This window comes from Prorops nasuta, unplaced genomic scaffold, assembly GCF_024137725.1.
Source record: "Prorops nasuta isolate Cenicafe-Biocafe unplaced genomic scaffold, Cenicafe_Pnas_1.2 PNAS00065, whole genome shotgun sequence".
Lineage (NCBI taxonomy): Eukaryota > Metazoa > Arthropoda > Insecta > Hymenoptera > Bethylidae > Prorops > Prorops nasuta.
The window spans coordinates 199387-225098 of NW_027116862.1; the positions used below are offsets into that span (position 1 = coordinate 199387).

General features: G+C 37.0%; 2 protein-coding genes across 5 annotated transcripts in view; one reads left to right on the top strand and one right to left on the bottom strand.

Moving 5' to 3' along the window:
* Positions 1-533: 533 nt before the first annotated feature.
* On the bottom strand, positions 534-10130 carry LOC136784713 (Golgi integral membrane protein 4-like). Of its 2 annotated transcripts, none has more exons than XM_066745577.1 (7): positions 9910-10130; positions 5690-5872; positions 4938-5413; positions 3879-4508; positions 1471-1862; positions 1262-1380; positions 534-1187 (listed from the first exon to the last, which is right to left on the bottom strand). In XM_066745577.1, the coding sequence occupies exons 2-7, from the start codon at positions 5868-5870 to the stop codon at positions 1135-1137; spliced, it is 1851 nt and encodes a 616-aa protein (XP_066601674.1). In that variant the 5' UTR covers positions 5871-5872; positions 9910-10130; the 3' UTR covers positions 534-1134. The 2 variants fall into 2 exon arrangements, with proteins under 2 accessions (XP_066601674.1, XP_066601675.1); XM_066745578.1 differs by having other exon boundaries at positions 4401-4508; positions 9910-10129.
* Positions 10131-10762: 632 nt separating this feature from the next.
* LOC136784683 (titin homolog) overlaps positions 10763-25712 on the top strand; it is a 39483-nt gene continuing 24533 nt past the window's right edge. For 2 of the 3 annotated variants that reach the window (XM_066745532.1, XM_066745533.1), the window contains exons 1-2: positions 10763-11211; positions 22149-22295. In XM_066745532.1, coding sequence (XP_066601629.1) covers positions 22232-22295 — 64 coding nt within the window. In that variant the 5' untranslated portion in view covers positions 10763-11211; positions 22149-22231. The remainder of the gene's footprint in view (positions 11212-22148; positions 22296-25712) is intronic. The other variant, XM_066745534.1, reaches the window with a different exon arrangement.

Below are 25712 nucleotides of genomic sequence, written 5' to 3' on the forward strand. Positions count from 1 at the left end.
GTTTATTGTACAATTTTTTATTCGAGGAATGGTATCTAAACGTGCAAATGGTGAATACACTATTTGTCATTCAAATGGGTTCTGGATCTTTATGGTAATATAGAAGTTTTTGAAAATATATTTTTGAAAATTAGTTTACTTGATGTAAACTATTTATAAAATTTTATAATCTATTTCCAGACAATAAAATGAAAACAAAAATTATTTTTCATTAGAAAAAAGTAATCTATTCGTAATTATTTCATTTTATTAACATATGAGATTTTTTGCTCCCAAAGATGAAATACTTTGTTAGTACTTCCAGATGATAAAAATGTTTTGCAATTTTAGAGTGGTTATAGCTACTGGTGCAAATTATTTTCCAGGAATAGCTTATGCTATACTGCAAACTTATATAAGACTTATGTGAATATGACTCATTAGTACTCAAACAACACTCAATAAAGCAAAAATATTCAATATGCAATACTTCTTGAGATGAGTTTAAATTTGCAGGAAGAGGCTTATCGATAAAGAGATGGTAATATTGTTTCTATATATTTTTATTATGAAAAAAACATTATTTACAGTACAAGTTGTTCTCATTTACGCGCTATTAGGATTAAGATCGTAACAAATATTTCACAATAAATTCATTGAACAATAATTTATGATCCTTGGCTTTGAGCCATCTCTTCATTAATTTTCATTTCAATTTACACTTTTCACACATATGGATATATCTGTAAGTATTCGGTGCATTTTAAGTAACGTTTCGTCACTTTGGGGAATCAGTGATAGTTTCAAATCTAGAAAAATACTTTCTTCTTTACTTTTCCCTCATTCTCTTTAAACATTATTTGAAACGATCGACAAAGATCAAATTAAACGATTATTTAATATAAATTGATTCACAGATTTTGTTCTGCTTTGCACGCCCTGCGAGAAAAAAAAAAGAATCTCGACATACGAAAAAGGAAACAGACAATACAAAGTCCAGGAAGTTTGTTAATAAAGCAAAATCTAAGAGTATACATTCTACAAAGTTAAAAGAGCTCTATGTAATTTAACCACTCTTCAGACTTGTTCGCTCTCTCTTCGTGCGTCCAATCTAATTTGTATCATCTTGTTTAGGTCAAAGACCGTCTCCAAATCTCATTCGTTCTTCTCCTGTTTCAAGTTATTATAATCCAGCTGATCATCCTCGTCTATCGAAACAAGAATAAAATTGTATAATCTATTTCAGCATTGAATTGGAGAAATCAAAGACAGTTTTAATTACCCTCTCCTTCGTCTTCAGTTTCCTCAATGGGAATCACATTTTTCACCTGGTTATCTTTATCATAGTCAAGGTTGTCATACTGATCATCGTTCTCCTGAGCTGCCCCTCCTTCGTCCCCACTAGAAAGTAAATAAAATGGATTCAATAGTTCAATTTAAATATTAGATATAACAATGAATCAGAGTAAATTGAAAGAGAGTGCAACTGACCCAGCCAGCCTTCCCAAATGATTAGGCTCATCGCCCACTTCCTGCACGTGAGGCTTAACCCTGAGCCAATCAGGGTTGGCATGCCTATTTAGAATTTCCTCTCCAACATGCCTGCCTACATTTTCCACAGGACCATCATCCAAGTCAATTTCCTGGGCTTTCCTTTTCTCCTTACTATCGTCCACTTGGCTAACTTTCGACTGGACGTCGATGTTTTTCTCTATCTGTAATTTTTCTATAATAGGTATAGGCACCACTCCTGCAGGAAGCTTCATCTTCAACCTGGACGTCTTCTCCAAGGGCTGCTGCGATACCGAACTCGTGTTCGCTCTCATTGGACTGTCGAATTTCAACACTGATACAGCCTTCATGGTACTCGTCGAGGCTGTACTCTGAAAAAGAATTTTTCTCTTGTAATTTCTTGTTTTCTTTGTGAATTATTAGCAAAATACCAGTCATAATAAATAATCCAGAAGGATACTGTGTTTATTCATTATTTTAATAATAAGAAAATCACTAATTAGTGCGATTAGTTTAAACACTTCAAATCACCACGGTTAACCAATACTTACCTGAAATGCTGCTCATTTTTTGGCCTCCTGTAATTACCGCGCTCCAAAAGAAAAATTGTGAAGCATGCAAGCTGGGAAATTCTCAAGTTTTTAATTTAGATTAAAATTAATCAAAAGCTAGTAAAAGCTTATTAATTTGCTTAAAATATTATTTACAAGGTTTTACTTTTGTTTTGTTCAAAAATAAATTATATCACAATAAATAAAAGTTTCTATATTATTTTTTTTATCCTAAATATTTATTTTCATTCGACCAATTGAGTTTTTCAACAAACTTGTACAATATTTTAAGCAAGGCAGTGCGAGGGTAGCAGAAAAAATACCAGCAAATAAAAATAATAAGATTTTATTAATGCAAGTAACACAGAGATACAGGCACACTGCAGGTAACATTTAACGGGCCAAGCTTTCTCAAAAAGAGAAGAAAGTAACAAAAAATAAAATTAGAGCCTATTAAATAATAACAACAATAGAAGAAAATACTAGAAAATTTATGATTCACGTAAAAGTTCAAATTGACTTGGGTTTCATCTAACAGCATTTAATAATAACTATTTTTCAATAAAATATGATAATAAATTGAATATTGCATCGAAAATCATTTACTGGTAATTATCGCGTTATGCAGGCTGCGTTCCGAGTCACGAATATGCGCGCTTAAAGCGCTAAAATTCTATAAGAAACGTTTTGTAAACTATATACTTTAAGCGTTTAGGACTCCATTTGGAACACAGCGGCAGTAACTCGCAACAGTGCTTATTTATATGACGAGTATAATTGTGTGATTTATAGTAAGAAAATAAAAATATATTAAATTCTATAAAACTTAGTGTCATGCCCTACTCATGCTATCTAATGAAATGCACGCTCTATTAAAGCTAATTAAATATAATATAAGCAATTGACTAATAACGTTTAAAATTATATTTGCATAATTCACAATTGTACTTGAAAACTTTTTCCTATTCGTCTCAATTTTTGAACACATTTTCTATTATAAAGAGTTTTTGTTAAATATAATTGTAGCACATAAATAGATTTAACTCCAAGTGAGATTGTTAGTAAAATTTATTAGAGTAAGAGACATGTGTGATTAAAAGTTCTTTTTCACTGGTAATCGCAGAAGCATAATTACTTTACTTGCAAAATTAATACCAATGAGGTGTAAAGTTATGCGAGCTTTTTCTAAAGCACAAAATATTTTGTGATAGAAATGATGGCTGAAATTATTTTGATAAAATTGAATCCTAATAATATTACTGTGTATCAAACAATAACAGTGTTGCGTATTTCTAAACTACATTAATCAAGCCTCTACTTAACGGAAACAACGAAGACTAATGCTACAATAATTAACAACGATATTTCTACACCAAGTCAATTCAGAAATAAGCTAAATATCTCATTTACCTCCCGCTTTGTTTCATGCAAACTACAATACAAGAGATTTTATAACCCTTGCACGATTGTACAAAGCTGTGAAATTTTTAAAATTCCCTTCAAGTATACCAATGATCGATAAGGCAGAATAAACAAGACAATAGTATAATATAAGTAATCAAGGTTTAAATATTTTTAAAGTAAATTTTCTGTTAAACAGCAAAGAATTAATTGCTTTTCGATATTATTCTAATAGCAAAAAACAGATAGTTATAGAGTACTATAAATCCCATAAGACGTTTATCTTACAATATTTAAATTGTGCAATAAATGCCTTATGGCCTTACTTTGAGCATTCGTGCCATAAGAGATCTTTACAGGCTGGACAGTTAATGTTTTTATAATTGCTAAAAGCATAATTTGTTCTTACTAATGGTTAATAAGAATAGAATTTACATTCTTTTGTAAGGATTGTAGTTCATCGTTATCCTCGTTTATCCCTTTCGCCACATTGTCGTCTGGCCTTTCCAAAGGTTCCACTTTAGAATCCTCTGGTTTGGAGAGGGAGGTCCTGAAGACCTTAGGTTTCTCGATTTTTGCATCTTGAGGTCCTTTCGACGAGGATGGCACGTTCGAGTCTTCCTTTTGTTCAATTACACTAGGAGGTGCCAAGACTTGCTTGGGCTGCTCGTCGTCTTTTATTTGACCATATTTGTTCTCATGGTCGTTTCCTCCTTGCTCGTTATACTTTTTTTGTTTCTCTTTAAAATCATAAGGCAGAGGCAGGGCTGCGTGGTTCTCCTTAGGGTCCACTGGGACTATGTTACCATCTTGCAGAGCAAATCCTGCTCGACTGATGGAATTCTGGTTTTCATCGTTGAGTTTCTCGTTGCTTATCAAAGCATCCCCGATAGCATGATGATCGCGTGGAGCATGTAGAGGCTGCGGATTTACGTCAACGTTGCTGGGCCGACTTACCTGTTGTTGTTGCTGTTGTTGCTGTTGCGGTCTTATTTGTTGCTCACCCTCGTCAGGCTTTGCCAAATTGGCTGGACTCGGTCCTTGGGATGTCACTTTGCATGATTTCTAAAAAGATACAAATCTTTTTAACAATCTGCCATAATATTCCTCTTATGCACTCTTTCTCCTCTTCTTTTAATTACCATTATGTTTCAAATATGTAAACCCCTTTTGGGTACTTAATTCGAGAATAGTTTTTAATCCTAGAGTACAATACTTGTATCTTTCAAAAAATAAGTACCTTTTATAACATTTAATAATCTACGATGTTGCATAATCTAAAGCTTAAGCCTTTACCTGCATGGCCATTAAATCCAAAAGCCTCATGCATTTACCAGTTGGTCACGACAATGACTAACAGAATTCAAATGATAAGAAAACTTTTAGACTTCCATAATTAATCAATAAATACATCTAACTATGTTGCATATCACATTTAATACAATATTCTCACAATTTACAATTTACTTATAAATCTGAACGACATGGCGATACCTTGGAGTCTTCCAGCTCAGTCTGGAGTTGGAAAACTTCTTTTCTCAGGTGTTCAATCGTACTATTAACATTTCCATTATTTTTAATCAAATCATTGTATTTATCCTCGAGCATCGACTTGTCATTCTCCAACTCCATGTATTTGCTTTTCAAATGCTCCATGGATTTCTCTTTATTTTCTTGCGCCAATCTGAGCTTCGATCGTAAATCCTGCAGAGTTGACTCAAGTTTGCCGTTTTCCTTCAGAGCTTGCATCTGGCTCTTCTTGCACTCGTCTTTGACGTCCTCGTGTTCAGTTTGTAACAGATTATATTTTTGCTGCAAAGAATTAAACCTTTGCGTTGCCTCGATGCTATCTTTATCCCTCAACGTCTTTTCCCTCGAGGCCCTTTCCTGCAGCTCCTGCTTAACAGCCTGTATAGAACTCTTCTCCTCAGCCAACGACTTTTCCAAACGATTCTTGTACTCAAATATCACTAAAAAAAAAGTACAAATTAATTAAACTCTTGATTTAACATTAAGCTTACAAATCTAATTAATATAACGAACAATTATAAATCACAGAATCTCACAAATAAACCTTATAAATAAAATAATTAAACGAGATTAAAAAATATATTTCCTTATAATCCTAAGTGAAGTGAAATTAAAGGAACAATTTAATCAAAGAGAACAATTGCCAATAAAGTGGATTCTGAAACAGTTGAAGGATTTTATTGTTCAATGAGTTTCAAAATTGGGCTTCACCGTACCTTGTAGCTGAGTTGCCAGGGCTTCTTGTTGATGAGCGCAAACCATATGAAGTTCCCGTAGCCTAGCCATTTCCGAGGTGGCGGCACGATAAAGAACTACAAGTAGTATCATCACCACTCCGCATCCCCCGTACACGGCCAGTCGACCACCTCGCCCCCTCCCAAGAAGAGAGCTGCTCATCTCTGCAAAAATACTTTGTTATAAACAAAATTCTAAAATATTTTCTATTAGCAATAAATAATTTATTGCTTTACATAAATTAAAGAAACAAAATTTGCAAAACGTATAAAATAAACAAATAATAAAATTGTTAATCAATTAAAAAAAAAAATGGTTCTTTCTTCGAAATGCGGTTTCCCAGGGGAAGTAACATTATTGCAGCTGCGCAAATCCACATAGGAAGGTCAAGGGGCTAGTTTGCTCGTGCGGGAAAGTAATTGTTGCTCCTACGCAAGGTTTTCTGGGACTCGGAGTGAAAGTCTGCCAACAACCTAGTGCTTAGAGCTTTCGCTATTCGCAGTCGAGGATGATTCCTCTGCATTGTTGAAAAATAATCGAGCCTTTATTTTTTTTCCCCAACTTTCCCTTTCTCAAACGCTCACGTGTTGATATATGTATATATGTATAAACATTTCTCTTCTGAGTCGAGGAGCTGAGCAGTTTTGGAACAAATGATTCATACTCTAATTTAAATGCTTGGATCTAGGTTGAGAGTCACTAACCGACAAAGATTATGCAACACTGAAACAGAAGTAGAAGCATGAAACAGTTTGAATAAATTTTTTCTATTATTATTAAAAAAAAATACCAATATCGATAGTACAACATTTTCAGCAAAAGTTTGTTTTTATTTATCGAATATAAATCCTTATTATTTATCTTTCAATACTTTACAACAAACCGTCTTCGTAATTAAATACAGGAAATAATTTCAATGGAGTTTTTTTTATAATTATAGAAAAGAATACTCAAACCCATGGAACAAAATTTTAAGAAAATTATTCAGTGTTCATAAGCATTCTTTCTTGTTTACCAACTCGACCGAGTAATTCTTTATTTCTTTTCCGTCAATATTCATTCTTTCCATGGATATTTGTTGTTTTCTTTCGCAGAAGTATCATTTCCTTTCTCTTTTTCTTTATAAAGTCGTTTGTTTTCATTGGCCGATGGCTATTTATAGGATTTATGGTCGTGAGAAGGGGGGGGGGGGGACTCTGACTTTACAAGGTGAATCCCAGTGGGCAGTAAAAACAAATAAGAGGAGGACCGTAACTATCTCTCACGTCGTACCTCATAATTTTTGCTAATTACTCGTCCTCACAAGCGACCATACGGTATCTCGCTGCGAGGACACGGAAAATGGTAATTGCATGCTCTCACGTGTTGAGACTGTACCGTTCTCTCCCTCTCTTCCATTAAAATTACGTACTACTATGTACATATATTAATTCCATTGTGTGCAAAACTCACACTGGAATCCTTCCATAATCATAATTATTATTACAAGAACGATAAATTCTTAATTTAGCAAGTCCTTATTTTAATCGAGTATTATCATTTATAATATATATGGTTCAGAACAAAAAATTCCTGTGATATATAGCTGGAGGTTCCCAAGCAGAAATGTTCGTTTTGAGATATTTTTGGAAGGTAGAAGTAGCTCTTTTTTCAAGGATCATTCAGTCGAAGGTCAGAAATAGGTTAGGCAAAAATAAAATCTAATCCGTTTATCAGCCAAGGTCAAATGAATAGATGTTTATAGGGCCAGGAGTACCCGGGCGGGAATACCTGGGTGTAACCCTCTCCATTCTCATATTTTTACTGCTGCTGGAGCGTTTCCCCTTCTCCCTGTTACGTGTCAGCAGGTAACTTAGGTCGAAGTATCTGGTTTCAGCGATAAAAGCCATGCAGAGCAGAGCGGCTCTTGTGAAAAAGTGGCCTCCGTTGTCATAGAGAGGTCAGGAGGAAGCTAAGTGGTCAGAATTTTTACGAGCTCTGCTCAGTAAACTAATCATTCGACACCCCATACGTCTCCTGAAATAACCACAAAATTAATATGCCACGCCTTGCTATTTCAGTCTAATTATTATTATTAAATTGCAGTAAATACAAAACATGTGAAAATTGCTTGTACCTCCCTTGGTCAATTTTTGTTTCAACTGTATTAAATAAATAATTATTGCGTTATTTATAAATTTTTATTTCTCTTTTGTAATTAAATTGGTTTTAATAAGTGCGATATAAGGGTTAAAGTTTCAAAGTAATTTTCGAAACGCCTTTTATAATGGAGATATAACTATATAAAAGAGTAGGAGAGAGGTTATATGGCATATAAAGTGATACATTTTTCAGGCACATTTCCCTTAGACACGAGAACCCATGGCGCGTGCTCGGAAATGTCAGTGAACTCGCGAGTATCCAACAGCTTTGGCCAACTCCCTCAGGAGAAGTCGTTAATTTTTCCATATACTTTTTGCAAAAGCTTCTCGACGACTTGAGTAACGAGGAAGTGTTCGATGGTAGCCTGTAGCCATATGCAATTTTTGGTTAGGTTCAGGGGTACGTGCATCCAATCCGAAATTAAAATGGAGATTCTTTTGTAGTTACCTGTATTCAATTTCACACGTTTCAAGTTCATCATATTACTTTTCCTATGCATCAAACTCGATAAGCAATAACGCTCTTTATCGCACCCTAGCTTCGAGTGTCACGCAAATCTATTCATTTAGCAATTCCCCTCTTTGGCGTCTCGCGCATGCGCAACTGGTGAATTCGATTTACCCGCCAATTTATTAACATTGCGCAAATTTCACGGCTCTCTTTGTCGTCCGTTATACTCGCGGTTCTCCTCCAAGACGCAGCATTCCGGCTTGTGCAAAATACATCATGCCATTAGCGTAAATCTCACGCGAGCGTCAAATATTTTCCTTCGGTGCATAAGAAAGCTTGGCTAAACGCATAATGGAGAAAATCGTGGTGTGTGAAATATTTTCTCCCGAACTTGAGCAGAGAATTAAACTGGTGATCACATGTACGCGAGGAAAATAATTTAGGACAGACGAAAAATTCCGCTTCGTTCGATAAAAGATTGCAGTTGCATTATGCAAACGACGCCCGTACACGCTAAACGCTGACTTGAGAGCGTTTTGCAAACATTCAGTAATTCTGAAGTTTTTCATTATAAGACTACATGAAAAATACTGCATAAATATGCGATGCGCAAAAACCTGTTGAACGACCTATACCCATTAATTTTATCGACGTCGTCCCTGCGGTAAATTTATTTATAAATCCTGCAGCCTACTGAAATTATTTCGCATTCATTTCATCTCTTATTGCAAACGAACCTCTGAAATGTGAGAGGATTGTGGTTAGTACATGCTTGTGTCAGATGTAAAGTTTGTTTTAACGGTTCGAGCACGGAAAAAAGATTATAAGCTTCCACTGTGTTGTATCTTCTATACATATAGTTATATAGTACACAGATTCACACAAATAAACACATGACAAATTTACACTTTAATTCTCAACACTATCGCGTAATAATGGGGTATTAACCATTATTAACCTCACTAAGCTAGCGTAACGTTTTCATTCGGGGAAAATAAAATTCTTGTTTTGCTTTGTTTTATATATAATAAAAAAAAACGCTTGTCAGGAAAGCCTTAATTGCTTTGCAATTCTTCGTTTCACTATTAAAACTATCTGGATCATCCATAATCACTCACTTTCTACGTACTCTAAATATACTCTTAGCTTATATTCGAAATGCACAAAACAATTGTTCTATCTAAAAAACAATGTGGAAGTTATCTGAAAACAATGTAGACCAGATAGCGTGCATAAATAAATAAACTGGAACGAAGTATAAAATTTTGATAATTCGTAATCGATTTGGTAGATAGGCGAAACACTGAGAAAACTATCTCATTAAACAATCAACAGTGAATTTTTCATGAATGACCGTCAGTTGTGCTAATTTATTTTGGTATAATTGAGACACTTTAAGTTTGATAAGAGAGGTCAAACGAGAAAGTTGAAAGTAAAAAATATTGCTGTATTAAAATATAAGACAAAGACATACGCTTATTGGAACAAAAGTGATTAACAATTGTTGCCCTGATAGTTGATAAGCTTAATTTTTGTTACACATGTGACTTTCAGAAGCTACAGGTTTTATGGGGAACGAATATAAGTATTGAATAGAGAGAAATAGTACCTCTATATGGAAAATAGGAGAATTATCCTCTCAGCTTTTCATGATCAACCTTCACCCGCGCACGATAAATATTGCAAAGTTGCCACGTCTAACAAATTCCACGTGTGAATGGCTGGCGAGGCGAGCCACTAACCGAAAAGACACGAACGAAATGGGTTCAGTGGAGACGACTTTGGAACGAAACACAAACAGGTTAGAAACTGCTGGTGTTAAGCTGTCAGGGGGATTCGGCGCACAGCAGGACGCCTAGAAAACACGACGCCATTACGCCAGAGGGGTCCAACCAATAGCGAGCTTCCACTGCGCTCACCGACCAATCAGAAGCGTTTCTCGTACCAACCTTCATTTATTGCAACTAGACTGAACCAGTGGTGCTTAATTAATCTCCCTAAATCTCTACTGATATTACCTCATATATTACGGAATCGCGCCTTAAATAATTTATTATTACATCTGAAATATACTGTTTCCACTCTCTACTGAAAACAATATCAAATAAAATCAAAATTGTTATTCGAATGTACGCATATTTACCGCCTAATAATGACAGGTGGATAAATTGAAAAAAACTTATCTATAACATATTGTTGCAAAACGCGTCTAGTTATATACATAAGCAATAAAAAAGATAAGAGCATATTCGTCACGTTATTTCTGATCATTAAAATACTTTATATATGTTTTAGTAGTATGAAACTGAAAATTGGTAAGCAGATGGACTTATCGGGTTGAATGAGAAACACTGTATTCAAATGAATTCTAGGGACGCGAAGGTTAAGGTGTAGGACAGTTGGCGTAACTGGAGACTCGCGGGGCACGGCTCGACAGGCTTCGGGCGGTCAGTCAGGAAACTCGGCTGCACCGAATCGGAACAAGGGAGCAAGAAAATCGCAGGAGCCAGGAGAGAGAGCCGAACTCGTCTCTCTCGGCCCTTTTTTGCTTCCGGCCATCGGAAGTTCAGTCGGAATTCCCAAGTTTTCCATCGGCCGGAAGTGCCCGGTAGTGCGAAATCTGGCAAGGACAACTTGGGATTTTCTCGTCTTCCCGATTTCTCTCTCCCTCTCCTTCTCTCTCACTCCATCTTTTTCTCTCACTCTTCCTCTCTCTTTCTCTATCTCTTTTTCTCACTTTCTTCCTTTGATCTCCTGGACTCCATTCCGGTTTCCCGTGGGTCGAGAACTGCCGAAAGTCGTGACACAGTGATGTGGAGTGTTTGCATGGTGATCCCTGTAGTCGTGGCCACTACGTGCCTACGTGACTGTGACTTGCCCGTTTCCATCCCGAGTGACGTGCCGAGATGCTGTGAGTACTTTTTCTTTGGAATTTTCTTATATTTTCCAGCAATTCCGTATCCAACTTTGTGCCCAAATTCACCAAAACATAACCAACAATTCTGCTTGTAGAATATTCCCGCGAAAGCTTCGATCCCCACAATAAGCTTTATTATTCTCCATTCTAGCCAATTGGCAAAATATACGAAACAATTTTCACTCCTAAAAAACACTTCTCCTAAACAGATAAATATTTCTAATCGTTTAGGATCTGGCGAAATATATTTTCACGTTTTATCTCTATCTTTCTCTCTCTCAAATAAATATACGTATTTTTCTACCCGATAAAGCGCGAAAGAAAGATTTATAGTGTCATTTTCATTTTCTCTGGTAAAGGGCTGATCTATTTTTTGAAAAATTGTAAGAAATGATATGGTAAAACTAGTTTCTTTGTAAAGCAAATGGAAAGCCTTGCTTGGATGCTACGATCCGTGTCCTCAAATGGCGAATGCACTTGCCTCGTGTTCTATTTCCTAGTTCTATCAGTCTTCTTACATTATTCGTAGCGTTGGAACACAAAATTCTCGTTTTAAGATCTGGACTGCGCGTATAACCGAAGGTAAAACTTGGTTTCTCGTTATAGAGAATCTAGTGGGGCGGTATTGGGAAACTTAGAAAATCCGAGTAGTAATTGCAATCTAATTAGGGTCGAGGTGGTTGGTAAGAAAAATTGGAAGCGGAGTTGGAAATTGCTTTGGCGCTTGCAGCGTAGTTACTCGACGCTAACATGGACGGATTTCCCAAATTTCCCCGACGGCAAATGAAAATTCCCTTTCTACGAATTTTCTTCAGTTTTCGGTACCCTGCACTACCGTTGAATGTAACTAGTTAAATCTTAGCTAGATCTAATAATAATAATAATTTACGAAAAAACTCTGAAATTGGAAGAATGATTATTTGTTTAGCTTTACTGCACATGGAACAATTTAAAATTTGTTTAAAATGTTTAATATTTTTTTATCAACGTTGACGAATGAAGTTGGATACATTTCAGAGGTTTCAGCCGCCAGTCTGGATATTACGATTGAAGTAATATGTCCTCGCGGCGTTATATTCACCCTAGCAACAAGCTATCCGTAAAGAATTAACAAATCTCAACTTCATATTTTCACGGTTTCTCGTTCCGTACACGAGCAGTGAATGGAAAGATAGCTGGAGCAGCATTTTCTTATCAAAGAGGAATTTTTCACTGGGAGAAAAGCGTGAAGTAGTTGAACGGCGTCGATCAGCAAAAAATACTTTTCGCATTTGGAAAGAATCTGGTAAATCGTGAAGCAAATTAGTAAATTTGGATGGATCAAATAAACAAATGAAATAACTCATTAAAGGCTTGAAGCTTGATTTATCCAAATCTAGATACCTGTACAATTATCAAAAAATTACATTAATGATTTTTGGTAATAATTTTAACCGTGAATTTTCCAGTAATTTAAATCTTGATTTTTTGGCATAGATTGGACATTTGATAATAGCCGAGCCACAAAGTGACAAAATCACGATTCGAGATTAAGTATCATGAGCGGCTTGCATTATTGAATGATGCTATTGTCCGAGTATCGAGATTGATTTTATTAATTCACGTATCCAGCAGACTTCGCACTGTTTGGAGACTTTCTGTCGCCAACTTTGCATACAACGGGGTGAAAAATCGCAACGGTGCTGGGATTGTAAGAAGCAGCAATTTTCTCACAAGTGAACAGAAAACAAAGTGCACTTAAATTGAAGAAAAAAAAGTGTTTCCTCGATATTGTTTAAAGGAACGAGACGTTTGAGTAAAGCTGTGAAAACAGACACCATTGGAAATAAATGAAATATTTCTTTACGATATTGTTGAAAAGGATTAATTCGAATTCAAGGTAAGAATATTTCTTCTTTTATCGTGCAATCAAAAATATGAAAATATTATTTACTTTAAAAATTCAGAAATTCAAGGATAATATTTTCTCCCACCGAGTGAACATTATAATGGTGACGAATTGCAGAGGAGGAAGCCACTAGGGATATTTGGGATTGTTCCTAGTGGATGGAAGATCTCTGATACGTGAGTGTAAAAGTACCGAAAGGTATTGTGTTCGCTATGTGCATATGCACACAATAGCAGTGAAATGAAAATGTGTAACTTTATTCACATACGACAAAGGCCCTACAAAATGACAAAATCACCGATGGATAGTGCCGACAGTATACATATGCATCATTACACGTTTTACCTTAATATTATACTGTGTTGGTAAGTACACAGCGAATATTTATGAATATAAAATTTTTTTACTGTGAAATACGATGGGTGCTCGACATCGGTACTCCAATAACTACTGAAATAGTAGTGGAGAATGGCGTCCGATCGGTTCCAGATTCTTCCACTTCTTCCAACTTTCTCATCACCGATTCCATATTTTCTTAAAAAATACATTTTTTAAATTTTATTCCTTATACTTTATATAAATATAACTTTTTCCAAACAAATGCATTTAATACTATTTAAAATTATTTTCTTACATCACTGTTACTTTTCCAAGAAACGTGTACGTACGTAGTACCTTAATATACCGACTGGTCGGTGGTTTTGGTGTTAATTACGTGGCATAAATTCGTTATCATAATCTTGCTATTATTTACTAGCATACATCGATTGTTGCTAGCTGCAAATAAAGCTCGATTTTGAATGAGATAGCGAATAATTATGGGTACACAGAGGGAAAAGTGATGTTTTTATTAGGGACAATTTTATAGTGGAATTCGAGTGGTGATTGGAGGGAGAGGAAGAGCGGAAGGTTGAGCACCGTCGGCTTTGAGGACCGCTAGTTTTTGTCGGGATCGATTTGCCGGATAGGAGAAGCATACACGTTCCTCAGGGTCGAAACACCTAAACGAGCAGTCGTCGTGTTAGGGGATCGTGGTTCTCGGGTTGGATAGTGAAATAAAAGGAATAAATGGAAACAGGAACATTCAAATTCCATACTGTGCCATAGACCAACCCTAGACGAGCTCTACCTAAGTCTAGCTATATATATACACTTCTCGCTTGGATACATCAAAATTAAATTTTTCCATGCGATTAAAAAAATTACTATTAGCCTACATAGCTATATTCGAGTAACTCGTCATGTCTATAGAATTTTAAGAACAGAATTGTTCAAGGTTAATTATAATTATAAAACATCTCGAGGATTATAATATAATTAGAATTTATTCAGCTATATTTGTTTTTAATTTACAAAAAGAAGTTTAGAAATTAATGTGTTATGTTTAGAGATATGTGGAATTGAAAATGTTTAACTAGACTATATTATATACCGTATAATTGAAATTCAAATACAATTATGTAGCTTTTTAAAATTTGCCACACAAATATACAAAAAAAAATTAAAAATTGATGCATTATATTTAAAGATGAGTGGAATTGAAAATGTTTAATTAGACTAAATTATAAACCGTAGAATTGAAACTCGAATGCAATTCTGTATCTGAGAATCAATATTTCAATCGTTTTTCCATTCGAGCGATTTTCCTTTCCTTCTATACAAATCTTGTCACTTTGTAAAAACCACATCATTCTCAACAAAATATTACGTGGAGGAGCTCGAATAAAATTTTGTTGGACGCAGATGAAAAGGACCTGAATAGGCTCGATAAAGTTCTTCCGAGATGCAGGACGATTAAAGGGGAAGGAAACGAACAGCGCAAAAATTTTTTCCGACAATCCAGACAATTAAAGGCGAGGGAAATGAGGGAATCGAGCAAAATTTCGCGGTACCCCACACGTGCCGCAACAGGATTCTAAATTCCTTGATTTTCCCAAACATCTGTGACGTCACGATATTTATCCCGATACCTCGCGACAAACCAATCTCGACGGTAAACCAAAACGGCAAATGCAACTGTTACTAAAATAGCCAACCATAAAGCCCAGTTTCTGCCTGCTAATTAACTCTCGACAAATAAACTCAATTTTCCCCCAAATTGCATCGTCTAATTTGCATAAATTTTCAAAAATCATTTCGCGTCTGTAAATTGAATATAGAATTATCAATAAAAAAAAATTGCGCGTGACAGAAAGATAATTACTCGTGCAATTAATTCAATCTTGACGAAAGAATGATAAAAATTGAGAATAAGTACAAAAACAAAGAGTCGAATAATTCATCGTTATTATACGGACGAAAATAATATAATTGCGATCCGCTAAAGCGCGAATAGACACTTAAAGGAAACCGAAATTTCAGCAAGAAGCGAGAACGCTTTTAAAAGCTCTCCTTTTATGCCACGAGAATCTTCGCAACTTTCCAAAGTTCCGCTCATTTTCGAGGCAAAACTTTCGGCGCGACGACGAATTTCTGCTCGCTCGCAAATGGGTCACCCGAAGGCGTTGCCATCGGGAACGATATGCTCAGTTAATGCAGTTGTAATCGTTGTTGCAATTCCAATCGTGCGTTCGCGATCGACCGTGCAAACGGAGCTTCTTTAATTTACATATTTAAAAAAATAATTTTTTTTTGAAAAAACTACGCGTGCACTTTGTACATGCCGATTATAAATAATTATCCCGTGCACGAGCTCTTAATTTCATTCAACACGCTTCATTTTTTTCCAAGCGTGTAAATGTTGATTATATATATATTTTTTTAAATTTTACAATTTTTTAATTTTTTAATTGTCGAAAATTCGAATCATCGGTCGAGTCCTATTTACGCTTTTGGTGATAATTCATATTTTAACTCGTAAGGTATATATATAAACGTATATACGAGTGAGATTTTCGCGTTTATTTCATAAACTCCAATCCATTTTTCCCGTTGCTTCGACCGAGTGGAAAGTGCACATTGAAATAAACAAAATTCAATTGGAAATAACACGGTTTCGTCACGAACTTTGCCGAAGATGTGATTAAACTTTAAAAAACCGATTTTGTTATTATTTTGTGAAAAATCATTTTTGGATACCGACGGAGAACTTGGAAATTCGAGGTTCAAGGGAAACGGTTGCAAGGTCACGAAAATCATGGTTGCCTCGAGCGCATAAAGAAATCATTAAGTGGATCCCACAACGTTATCGAAACACCACGTTAAAAAAAATATCAAAGGCTTAAGCGTTTTCCTTTTGGGTAAATAAATCTCGTTGGTTAAAAAAATGTCTCTGTAAAATTTGGTCCACGCTCTTAGCCCCCGCTTGATTGGGCGTTAATAACGCTTTTTCTTGGCTGCTTAGTTGCTTCTTAAATGCAAAAAAGCTGTCGCAGTGTTTATTGGATAATTATCAAAAATCATGATTATCCCGAATGCAGAAAGAAATCATTAAATTGGTCCCACAACACTATCGAAACACCACGTTGAAAAAAAAAATTATCAAAGGCTCAACTGTTTTCCTTTTCAGCAAATAAATCTGACTGGCTAAAAAAATGTCTGCGTAAAACTTGGTCCACGCCTTAGTCCCCGCGTGGTTGGGCGTTAATAACGCTTTTTCTTGGCTGCTTCGTTGCTTCTTAAATGCAAAAGCTGTCGCAGTGTTTATTGGATAGCTGTCAGGACACTCGGCAAGGCTGAATGTGCTGCATTTTGAAAAGCAAATCAATACCACCTCTCTTGTGCACTCGCACGATGGAATCTCGAGCACACGATCCTCCACTGGCTCCTCGTAACGTCTGCAAAATAACTCGTAAAGTCGAAGAATTTTTTCTTTGAAATAATAAAATTCCCAGATAACGCGTAATAACACGGCCAACGTAGCATTTATTGTGCAGCTAGAGGTGTGCTTTGTACGCGCGGCGTTGGACGAACGTGTGTGCGTTTCCTTTCTCGAGAATCAATTAGTGCAGAGCCAAGAGATTCTAATTGTAAGAGGCGTTTATTTTGAGATGGAGCTGTGTGGAACGATGACGAAAAATGAGAAACCTTGTGTAAGAATCTCGATTGGTGAATCGAGACTGATCTGTTCTATATACACGTGTGTGTGTGTGTGTGTTCGCGAGGATAAATTGAGCGCTTTCTTTCCCTTCGATATTCACCGACCAATCGACTCTCGTCCTCTCTCGATTTTCTCTCGAAGCAACGACCTGGTACCCCGAAGGAAAAAGTGGAAATTTGCGTCCTAATGAAGGAACGCTCGAATAGCATTTCTCTTCTTGGTTGGAAAAACAGGAGGGTTCTTGTTGTGTCTCTTTCGGGAGGAAAAGTACAGCTAATCCCGAACGAGACGAGGTAATATTCCGAGTAGCGAAATATGGCGGGAAAAACAGTTAATTCAGAAAAGTAACTTGCCTCTCATCGATCCACCGTTTGCTCCTCATATTTCCATGATTTTCTTTCGTTCCTCTTCGGACGGTGATTCGAGGAAAATAAGAGGTCCGTGTTGTGCGGAAAAAAGAGTGGAAAAAGTTGGGAGAGGTAGGGTTTGGACGGGGGGGGGGGGAGCTGCAATGACGCGTCTTTGTCTCGACTAGATTCGAGCATCCTGTGTTTTTTTCTGTTTTTTTTTTGCGAGCATTCTGAGGTAGAAGGAGCCCATTGTACCGAGAACATTCGTGATCTACCTTATCAGAGAAAGGAAAATAAAAAATGTAATGCACCGTGACGTATCAGAACTTTCTAGAAACGCTGGTAAACGTCAAAAAGCTTCTACCAAAATTGTATCGCTGTATCAATAATTTTCATTATCCTTACAGTGACTGGTAAGACGCTACATTAATCTGCAAATAAAAAATTCAACTCTTTTGGTCTGTTTTTTTCCTCGTCCTTGAATGGTACTGACCGAAGCCAGGTTTCCCACCTGTGTTATGTAGAGAGTGAATTTTTGAGGTTATGAAAAATGAGAGATGAGAATGATTCGATAAGAGTAAATAAACGATCGGTTCTATTGGATCAAACGTTCCTCGGCAGACCTCGCGCTAAACGCTTAATATTTGCTGCTGGTATTTGTACCTTCAAAATTGCGTCGATAAATAACCGCCGGTTGATTTCTGACACTCGTTTTATTAATATAAGTACGAAATGTGAAGCGACATGCATCCGTATAAATCAAGCACGCTCGAAGCTTTGCTGTGTTTGGACGGAATGCTGAAATTCTGCATTCCGACGTGGAAAAGTCTGCACTGTGACATACAGCGATTCTTGTGTCTTTATTTTTTTCATTCTTACCTATATTCTTTTCCTCCTCCTCGAGATTTCCTAAAACTCCCCGAATTTATGAAACAAACTCGCTGGGCTTTTTGTCCGAGGGAGTTCTTGTTTACATTCTTTCGATAAACCGTTAAAAACTGAGCGATGTTTACGTTTTGCACAATGGCAATAGTCGCTCTGATTAAATCTGTATATAAATTTTACTGAGAAATCTGGTAGGTTTTTCTCTCGTGTATTGGAAAAAGACAAAGTTGCCTGGCTCGCAATTTTAGGAATTTTATGCTCGTTTTAATTTAAAAAAGAAATCACAATATAATTCACTGTAATTAAATCTGTATATAAACTTTACTAAGAAATCTAGAAGGTTTTACTCTCTTGTGTATATTAGAAGAAGCCAAAGATGCAGAATTTTAGAAAGCCTGGGCTAGCTCTGATTCCTGTAAATTCACAATAACAACAGGAGCTTTTGGTGCAAAGCCTCGGAGAGTAAATAGGGGGGGATGGGGGGGTATTCCCAGTATTAAACGTCGCGACGGTTTGCCTGAATTATCAACAGTTCTGTGTCTGCTTAAACGCCCATGTTTGCGTTCTTAATGGCGTTCGAAAATTCGAAACGCAATGACAGTGAAATACCATGGCTGTTCTATTTGACTTTAACATTACTTGAGCATGAGTAATAAAGGTCGGTACACAGTGTAACGTGTAATAGTCAATGGCGACTTGATTCAATGATGCCAATGACACACGCCGCGTCACGCAGTGTTTCTCAAACTATTCCGCGCGAAGTTTACAAGTGCATCATAACAAAAACATTGATTTCCAAAACAAAGAAAAAAATTCCAGTCTTCTTGGAATTTAAAGAACTAAAATTCCTGCGAAACGAGTGAAACTTCCAACGAACGCATTTAATTCGAACGGAATTAAATTAAAGTATCGGTTCGTACGGATGTTATTATGGTTATTAGAGGATATTTCGCGTTCGGAAATTGATTTTGTTTGGTAGTCACGGGCACGAATCTAGAATTTCCAATTTTCACCTGCGTGAAAATTCCAGTTTGCTCCGGGTTTTCTCGAAAACGTCTCTAACTTCTATTTCCAGGTCTCCCTGCATGCTTGTGTGCGTGCAAGTGTGTGTATACGTGCACGTCGCCATCAGGCCTCGCGTTCGATATTTTAAGTTCTACGACCGGCGTTTGGATTACTCTCTCTCTCTCTCTCTCTGTCTCTCATACTCCTGCTCTCCCTCCTCTCATGTCCTTGGAAAAAATTCGTAATTTAATTCCTCCAGCAGCATTTTATCCACTCTAATAAACGTTCATTTTCCCCTATTCCGACTAAATATTATAAGGATTTTAACGAACGTTTTACCTCCCCCCCCCCCTCCCCCCTTCAGACGCGTCAGTGTCAATTCACGAATCTCGTCCCTTCCGCTATCAATTAAATTTCGCTTCTACCAATCGATGAAGGAGAGAATTTACGAAAAGCGCGTTAAATCCGTCAGTCATAAGTCCGAGTCAATTGATTTTAAATTCGAAGCTAAAAACATATATCGAAATGGCTGAAAATCGGCGGAGGAGCTTTTTTTTTTTTTTTTTTTTTTTTTTCGAAAATTAATAGCGATGGTCCATTTTTCGAGGAAAACCCGATAGGACGCTAAAAATGAATAAATGGACGAATAGTCTACTTAGCATAGAATTAATGCACTCGCGCGATATATCTTTGCATCATGCATATTAATCTTAATCGGAACCACACCTCTGACGTAATACCACGTTTTTTTTCTTCAAATGTCGAATAGCAAGTTACACGGAGCCGATATCGTATAACCTATGATAAAAGTTTCTCCATAAATTATTAATTTCCGGTGGAGACTTTGTCGATAATCTCACTAACTTGGTTAAATAGAATATCGATTAATTAGTAACTATCTCGCATACTATTCCCTTAATCGATATTCTCTCCTTGATCTCTTTATTTAATTATATTTATTTGTGTGTGTGTGTGTGTATATATATATATATATATATATATATATATATATTGATTAATCAAGCTTCTCTTATTTCGTTAATATCGAGTTTCTTAATTTCGCAGATGTAATCTGTTGAAATTTGTAAAATTTAGGGAAAGTTGAGCATCACTGTAAATGCAAAGTATGGGGTCTGCTAAAAGTGTGAAACACGAAACTCTTATAATTCTCATTTTGTCAGGATGTTCATCCGGGACTTCCCTGGGGGAGGGGGGGGGGGATGAATTATTAGAGGAAAGTTTGGAAAATTTTCCGGCGCGTGAGGAAAATAAGAAGGGATGGGGAAGAGGTAGATGTACGACGAGGGTTTTAAGGAAACAGTCTGGTAAGCTTGGGAACGAAAAATAGTATCGGGTCGAAAAGTTTGAGACGAACAAATAGCGCAATGAGGAAAATAGCTTGGTGACTTTTCACTGGATGTTTTTATCTGGTATAGAAAATGATAAATATTGTTAAGTATAATTTTTTCGTGGAGGCTATAATGAATAATAGGAGGGAAATAGTGTATTAATATTTTCCAAAGTCTGAAAAGACTGAGGTGTGAGTATTTTAAAGGCAGAATTAAGCCTAGTAGACTGGATCGAGATGAAGTGCAGAGTTGAGAACTCTCAGACGAGGAAAATAATGCAATGATTTTCACTAAAAGTTTCCATCTTGTTTGGAAAATGAGAGAAACGATTAAATACACGAATATTTGTTAAAAGTTTTGATGAGTAATTGGAGGTAGATAATATATTAATTTTTCCTTGGTATTTTCCAAGGCTCGGGAAAAATAAAGATGGATGGGAAATGAGGTATTTAAAGGGCAGGTACGAGTCTAGTAGGCTGGAGCGAGTAATAGTATCCAGACGAAATTTTTCAAGAAACTGAGTAGCACAAATTGGGTTAAATATTGTTGGAATAATTATGAAGATATTTTGATGAGTTTTTACTACCAGTTATTATCCAGTGTATATAAAAAATAATAATAAAATACGAAATAGTTTTCGTGAAAGTTGTGACGAGTATAATAGGAGGAAAATAATAGATTAATTTTTCCTCGGTATTCTCTAAGACTTGGGGAAATTAAAGAAGGGTAGGAGGTATACGAAGGGTACACCTATATATATATATATATATATATATAAGGAAGAAGTCTGGTAGATTCAGGCGAATAACAGTATCGCGTCGGAGGCACAAAGTTACGAACCGTTTCCATACACAGGCGAGCTCACACTCACCGACACACTTGCATTACTCTCGTATTGTGGATGGCAGCGCTTTGCTGGAGTGTGTCGCTGTGTGTGTGTGTGTGTAAAAGAGAGAGAAGGGAACGGATTCGTGGAGGATCACGATACACGATGGTACGGTCTCGAGCTAGGCCTTCTGCACCGCTGAGGCAAAACCAGCAGTGGTTCTCAACTAGCGGCTCCCTAAAAACTAATTCACACCAGTGGCTCTCAACTAGTATCTTCTCTGAACTGAAAAAAAAAACAATTCACCTAATCTCACCTTCCAAATCCACCAAACATCGAACCAATTACAACTCGATATTACAAAAAGAACAATATTAAAAATGTTTTGTCGATAACACAGCATTTCTCATTAATAATTTCATCGTTGTAAAATTGAAAATTTTTTAGTTTCTAAAGTTAATCAATTTTCTAGTGTAGGTGTTATAAGGCAAGGTTAGGAGGAGGGGGGGGGGGGGGGAGTAAAGGATATCGACGCTTTGCATGGCAATTAGCATAGAAATGGGACTAATGGTGGGGTTACGTTTTGCAGGCTGGGCAGGATGGGGGACGCAATGCTGTTAGACGCGACTAGAAGCGTCTAAATGTCTCCTGCGAGGGGGTCGCTAGCACAGCATGAGGGAACGCACCCCCTGCGCGAAAGACACCCCCCAAAAGGCCCCGTCAGCTCCGTCCAGAGGTGAGTCCTCGCCCTTGCTCCCCTTTAGACAATAACTCCCCCTCCCATAACATCCATAAAATCAAACCAATCCCAAAAAGCTCTCATTGCATTGAAATAAATTTTTCTCGTAATTCTCAAAATTATCAATCGACTCCAGCGTTTCTCCGTATTAAAGCTTTAATCTTAATCATATTAACAAGATACATACACTTTAACAGATACTTCAACGCGAGTTCAAGAATCAAACGAATTCGTTAAATCAAACTTTTCCTTTCCTTCGATTCGTTTCAATACAATTGCGTAGGATCGAATCGATCGAATTTTTCCACGATTCTCGTATAATATTAACGGCGAGTGACCAAGGAAGCCTAGCAATGACAACTTCCTTTGTTTCATATTTCCATGGCGATCGATGCTACGCCGGCTAGTTTGCCACTTTGAATTTTTTCCAGGCCGCCTCTAACGAAGAAAATTTTTCTCGCAGATACACCTTCGTCTCGAGCTTCTTTCTCATTCGATTTTATCGACGTTGTAATTTGCGAGCGTATATTCGTGGTGGGTGACGCCAATGCTGGACGAGAAATTTGTTGGCTGAAGCGCCCGAGGGTAAGAAGCGTCCGATTGGTGGAAAGAAACGGAAACTCGAAGGTTGCGAGAAAAATCGAGTGAGGCCGGATGGAGGGGGTTATGGGACGAGGAGAAGAGTTTGATGGAAAAAAGGAAACTCGAAGGTTGTGGCAAAATCGGGAAAAACGAGGAAACCAAGCGGAATCCACGAGAATCGTCCAATGAATGACTAAACAGCGACGTTGGCAAGTGAAGAGAGATCCTTGGAGAGTCGATGCCGGATCGTGGGATTTATATGCCCCTACTGCCACTCCCGTTACTCGTGTTACTAACCGCGAAATGCTCTTTCTGGGAGCGCAAAAAACCCACGATATGGCATCAGTGGTTGGTGACACTGGAATTGTCGAGAGAACGAGAGGGATAGTGTTTGATCAATGCCGTACCGTGGGATTCATCCACCTCCAACGCCTATGTTACCAAGCGCACGGAAGACTTGGTGGGAGACCGAAAATCCCACGATATGGTATCAGCGCTTGGTGACACTGGAATTAGCGGGGAGGGGGCTCGACATTGTTTTTCAAGGCTTTTAGCCTTACTGGCACACATACGTATCGCGTGTGTGTATATGTGTCTGTACCTCTGCGTCAGTGTTCGCTATATAGCACATCGGCAGAGTTTACCAACTATCGAAGCTTATCGCTGACTGAGCGAGCTGGGTGCGTGTCACACGCACTGCGCACACACCTATAACCGCGCACGTGACCAAATAAACTTGGAAAACATCGACACACGCACACACGCGTATACGTTCGGCCGTTGGAAATATCAATGGAAATCTCTGGTGCGGGGACTACGTCAAGGGATTAATTGACACGCACGGAGAAGTTGGCAATAAAATCTGTGTTTCTATAAACAAAAGTCTTGGCCGGAATGAACGGTACTTCAGACGTTTACTGAAAGTTGAAATTTTCTGGGCGGGCAGTCCACTCGAGTCCTTTTTAAAGCTGGAACGGAGGATGTATGGAAAAAAATGCCAACGAGGTTTGAGATTAATTTCTGACAAGAATTTGTAGATGGATAAATTTTCTTTTCGCGCTTTTAATTGTACCTCGCGGTGCTTATATTTCTTTGTATATTTACCGTCGAGACGAGTCTCTTGTGGTGTTTCGTGTGGAGCGCTTCGTTTGTTAATGGGTAAAAGGTTTTTAGCGCAATTGCAAAAATTATATCGTGTAGGGACCAAATAACACGAGTGCGGAGAAATTAGTAACAAAAATTATGGTTTTATAAAAAAAAGTGTTTTTCCAAATGAAGAATAAATGTTGAAAAGTATATAAACTGATTATTGTCCTGTTTAGCGGTATTAGTGATTTATATCAAAGGCCCCGTTTGTTGATAAGTTGGACAGTTTTTGTCTGGGAGATAAATTCTTCAAGAATAAAAGGTGAAGGGATGAATTGTTCTTTTTTGGAGGATGGTAAAAAAACAAGGGATTTTTTGTAAAAGCATTTTAGTGTATAGAGGCAAGAAGGTATTCACAAGAAGCAGACCTGAAACGCAGCTGTACGCACACGGATTGCGTAACGCAGCGTGCATACATAGGGTGTTTGGAAAGTAGTCACGCAGGTCGATCGCAGCTAGCCAAGAAGGTGCCTGTGCCTTGTGACTCGAGAATCGTCCGTGCGATGACAAATTTTTTCCTAGACACGCTTGCTCCTCCCCCAGAATTGCTACCCATATCGCAATTCGTTCCTTCTTCAACATTCACTACTCCATCAACAGTTTTCCAAATTTTAATTTCAGTATTATTATTATTTTTCAGCCACATTGTTTAAAATAAAAAGAATTTTCTTCGATATAAACCAAAATAAACAAGCTTTAGAATTTGCATTTGTTATATTTGTTTTCCTTCAACCATCGGTAACAGCATTTAGTAACAATATCATTCAACATTGACGAGTATTAATCAAAATATTATTTCTTCGTGATTGATATTCTTGATCTCTGTCGTGTTTCCAACAATAATTGTCAAAATTTAAGTTTCATTACAATTGTTAGCGTTGAATCATCAGTAACACTAGGCAAATATTTGATAACAATGATCAACGTTAATAAAAAAAATTTTTTTCCTTACTAATATTCTTAAATATATTTGTGTATATCAACCAGTAATTTCTTAAACGCAAAATCCATCGAAATCATTATTATCCATCATCGATAATGAGAAAAGTATTATTCAACGCACGAGTCAACATTAATCGAGAAATTATTTTCCATCGACTTACAGATTCTCGAATTATTTCCCTCCTGAGAAAATGACGTCACGTTTTTTCTTCCTCTTACAATAAGAGCTTGATTTTCCTACGAGCATCGATATACATATCTATCACTGGCATCTTCTTCGATTAAAGATATCGGAATTTCCGAGTAACCGAAGCAGCCGATATCCAGCGATCCTTGAGTTACAACGATAAACATTTCAGTATTCGGAATTTTTCGTTTAATCTCGTTCAGAATTCTCCAAGGAGCATCACTGAGAATTTTGTGGAAAAGGAGGTAGAGTCTAAGAGAGAGGGAGAGAAAGGATTAAATTATGTGGAAATAAGAAGCTACTCTCGGATATTTAACGGGAATTTTTTGAAGTATCAATACCGCTTCATTTTTAATGATACTTATTCTTACTCGACTTTTATCTTGAAACTTATCAACGTGTTCTCTTATCTCTCGCACGCCCCTAGCTTTCCCCCCTCTTCGAATTTCAAAATTTCAGCCACCTCCTCTCGAATCGCTTCGGAAAATGAACGACTAATAATCTACCAGAAGCATCGGCTGAAAATCAGCTTTTTCATTGCGCTTACGTTGCCCGAT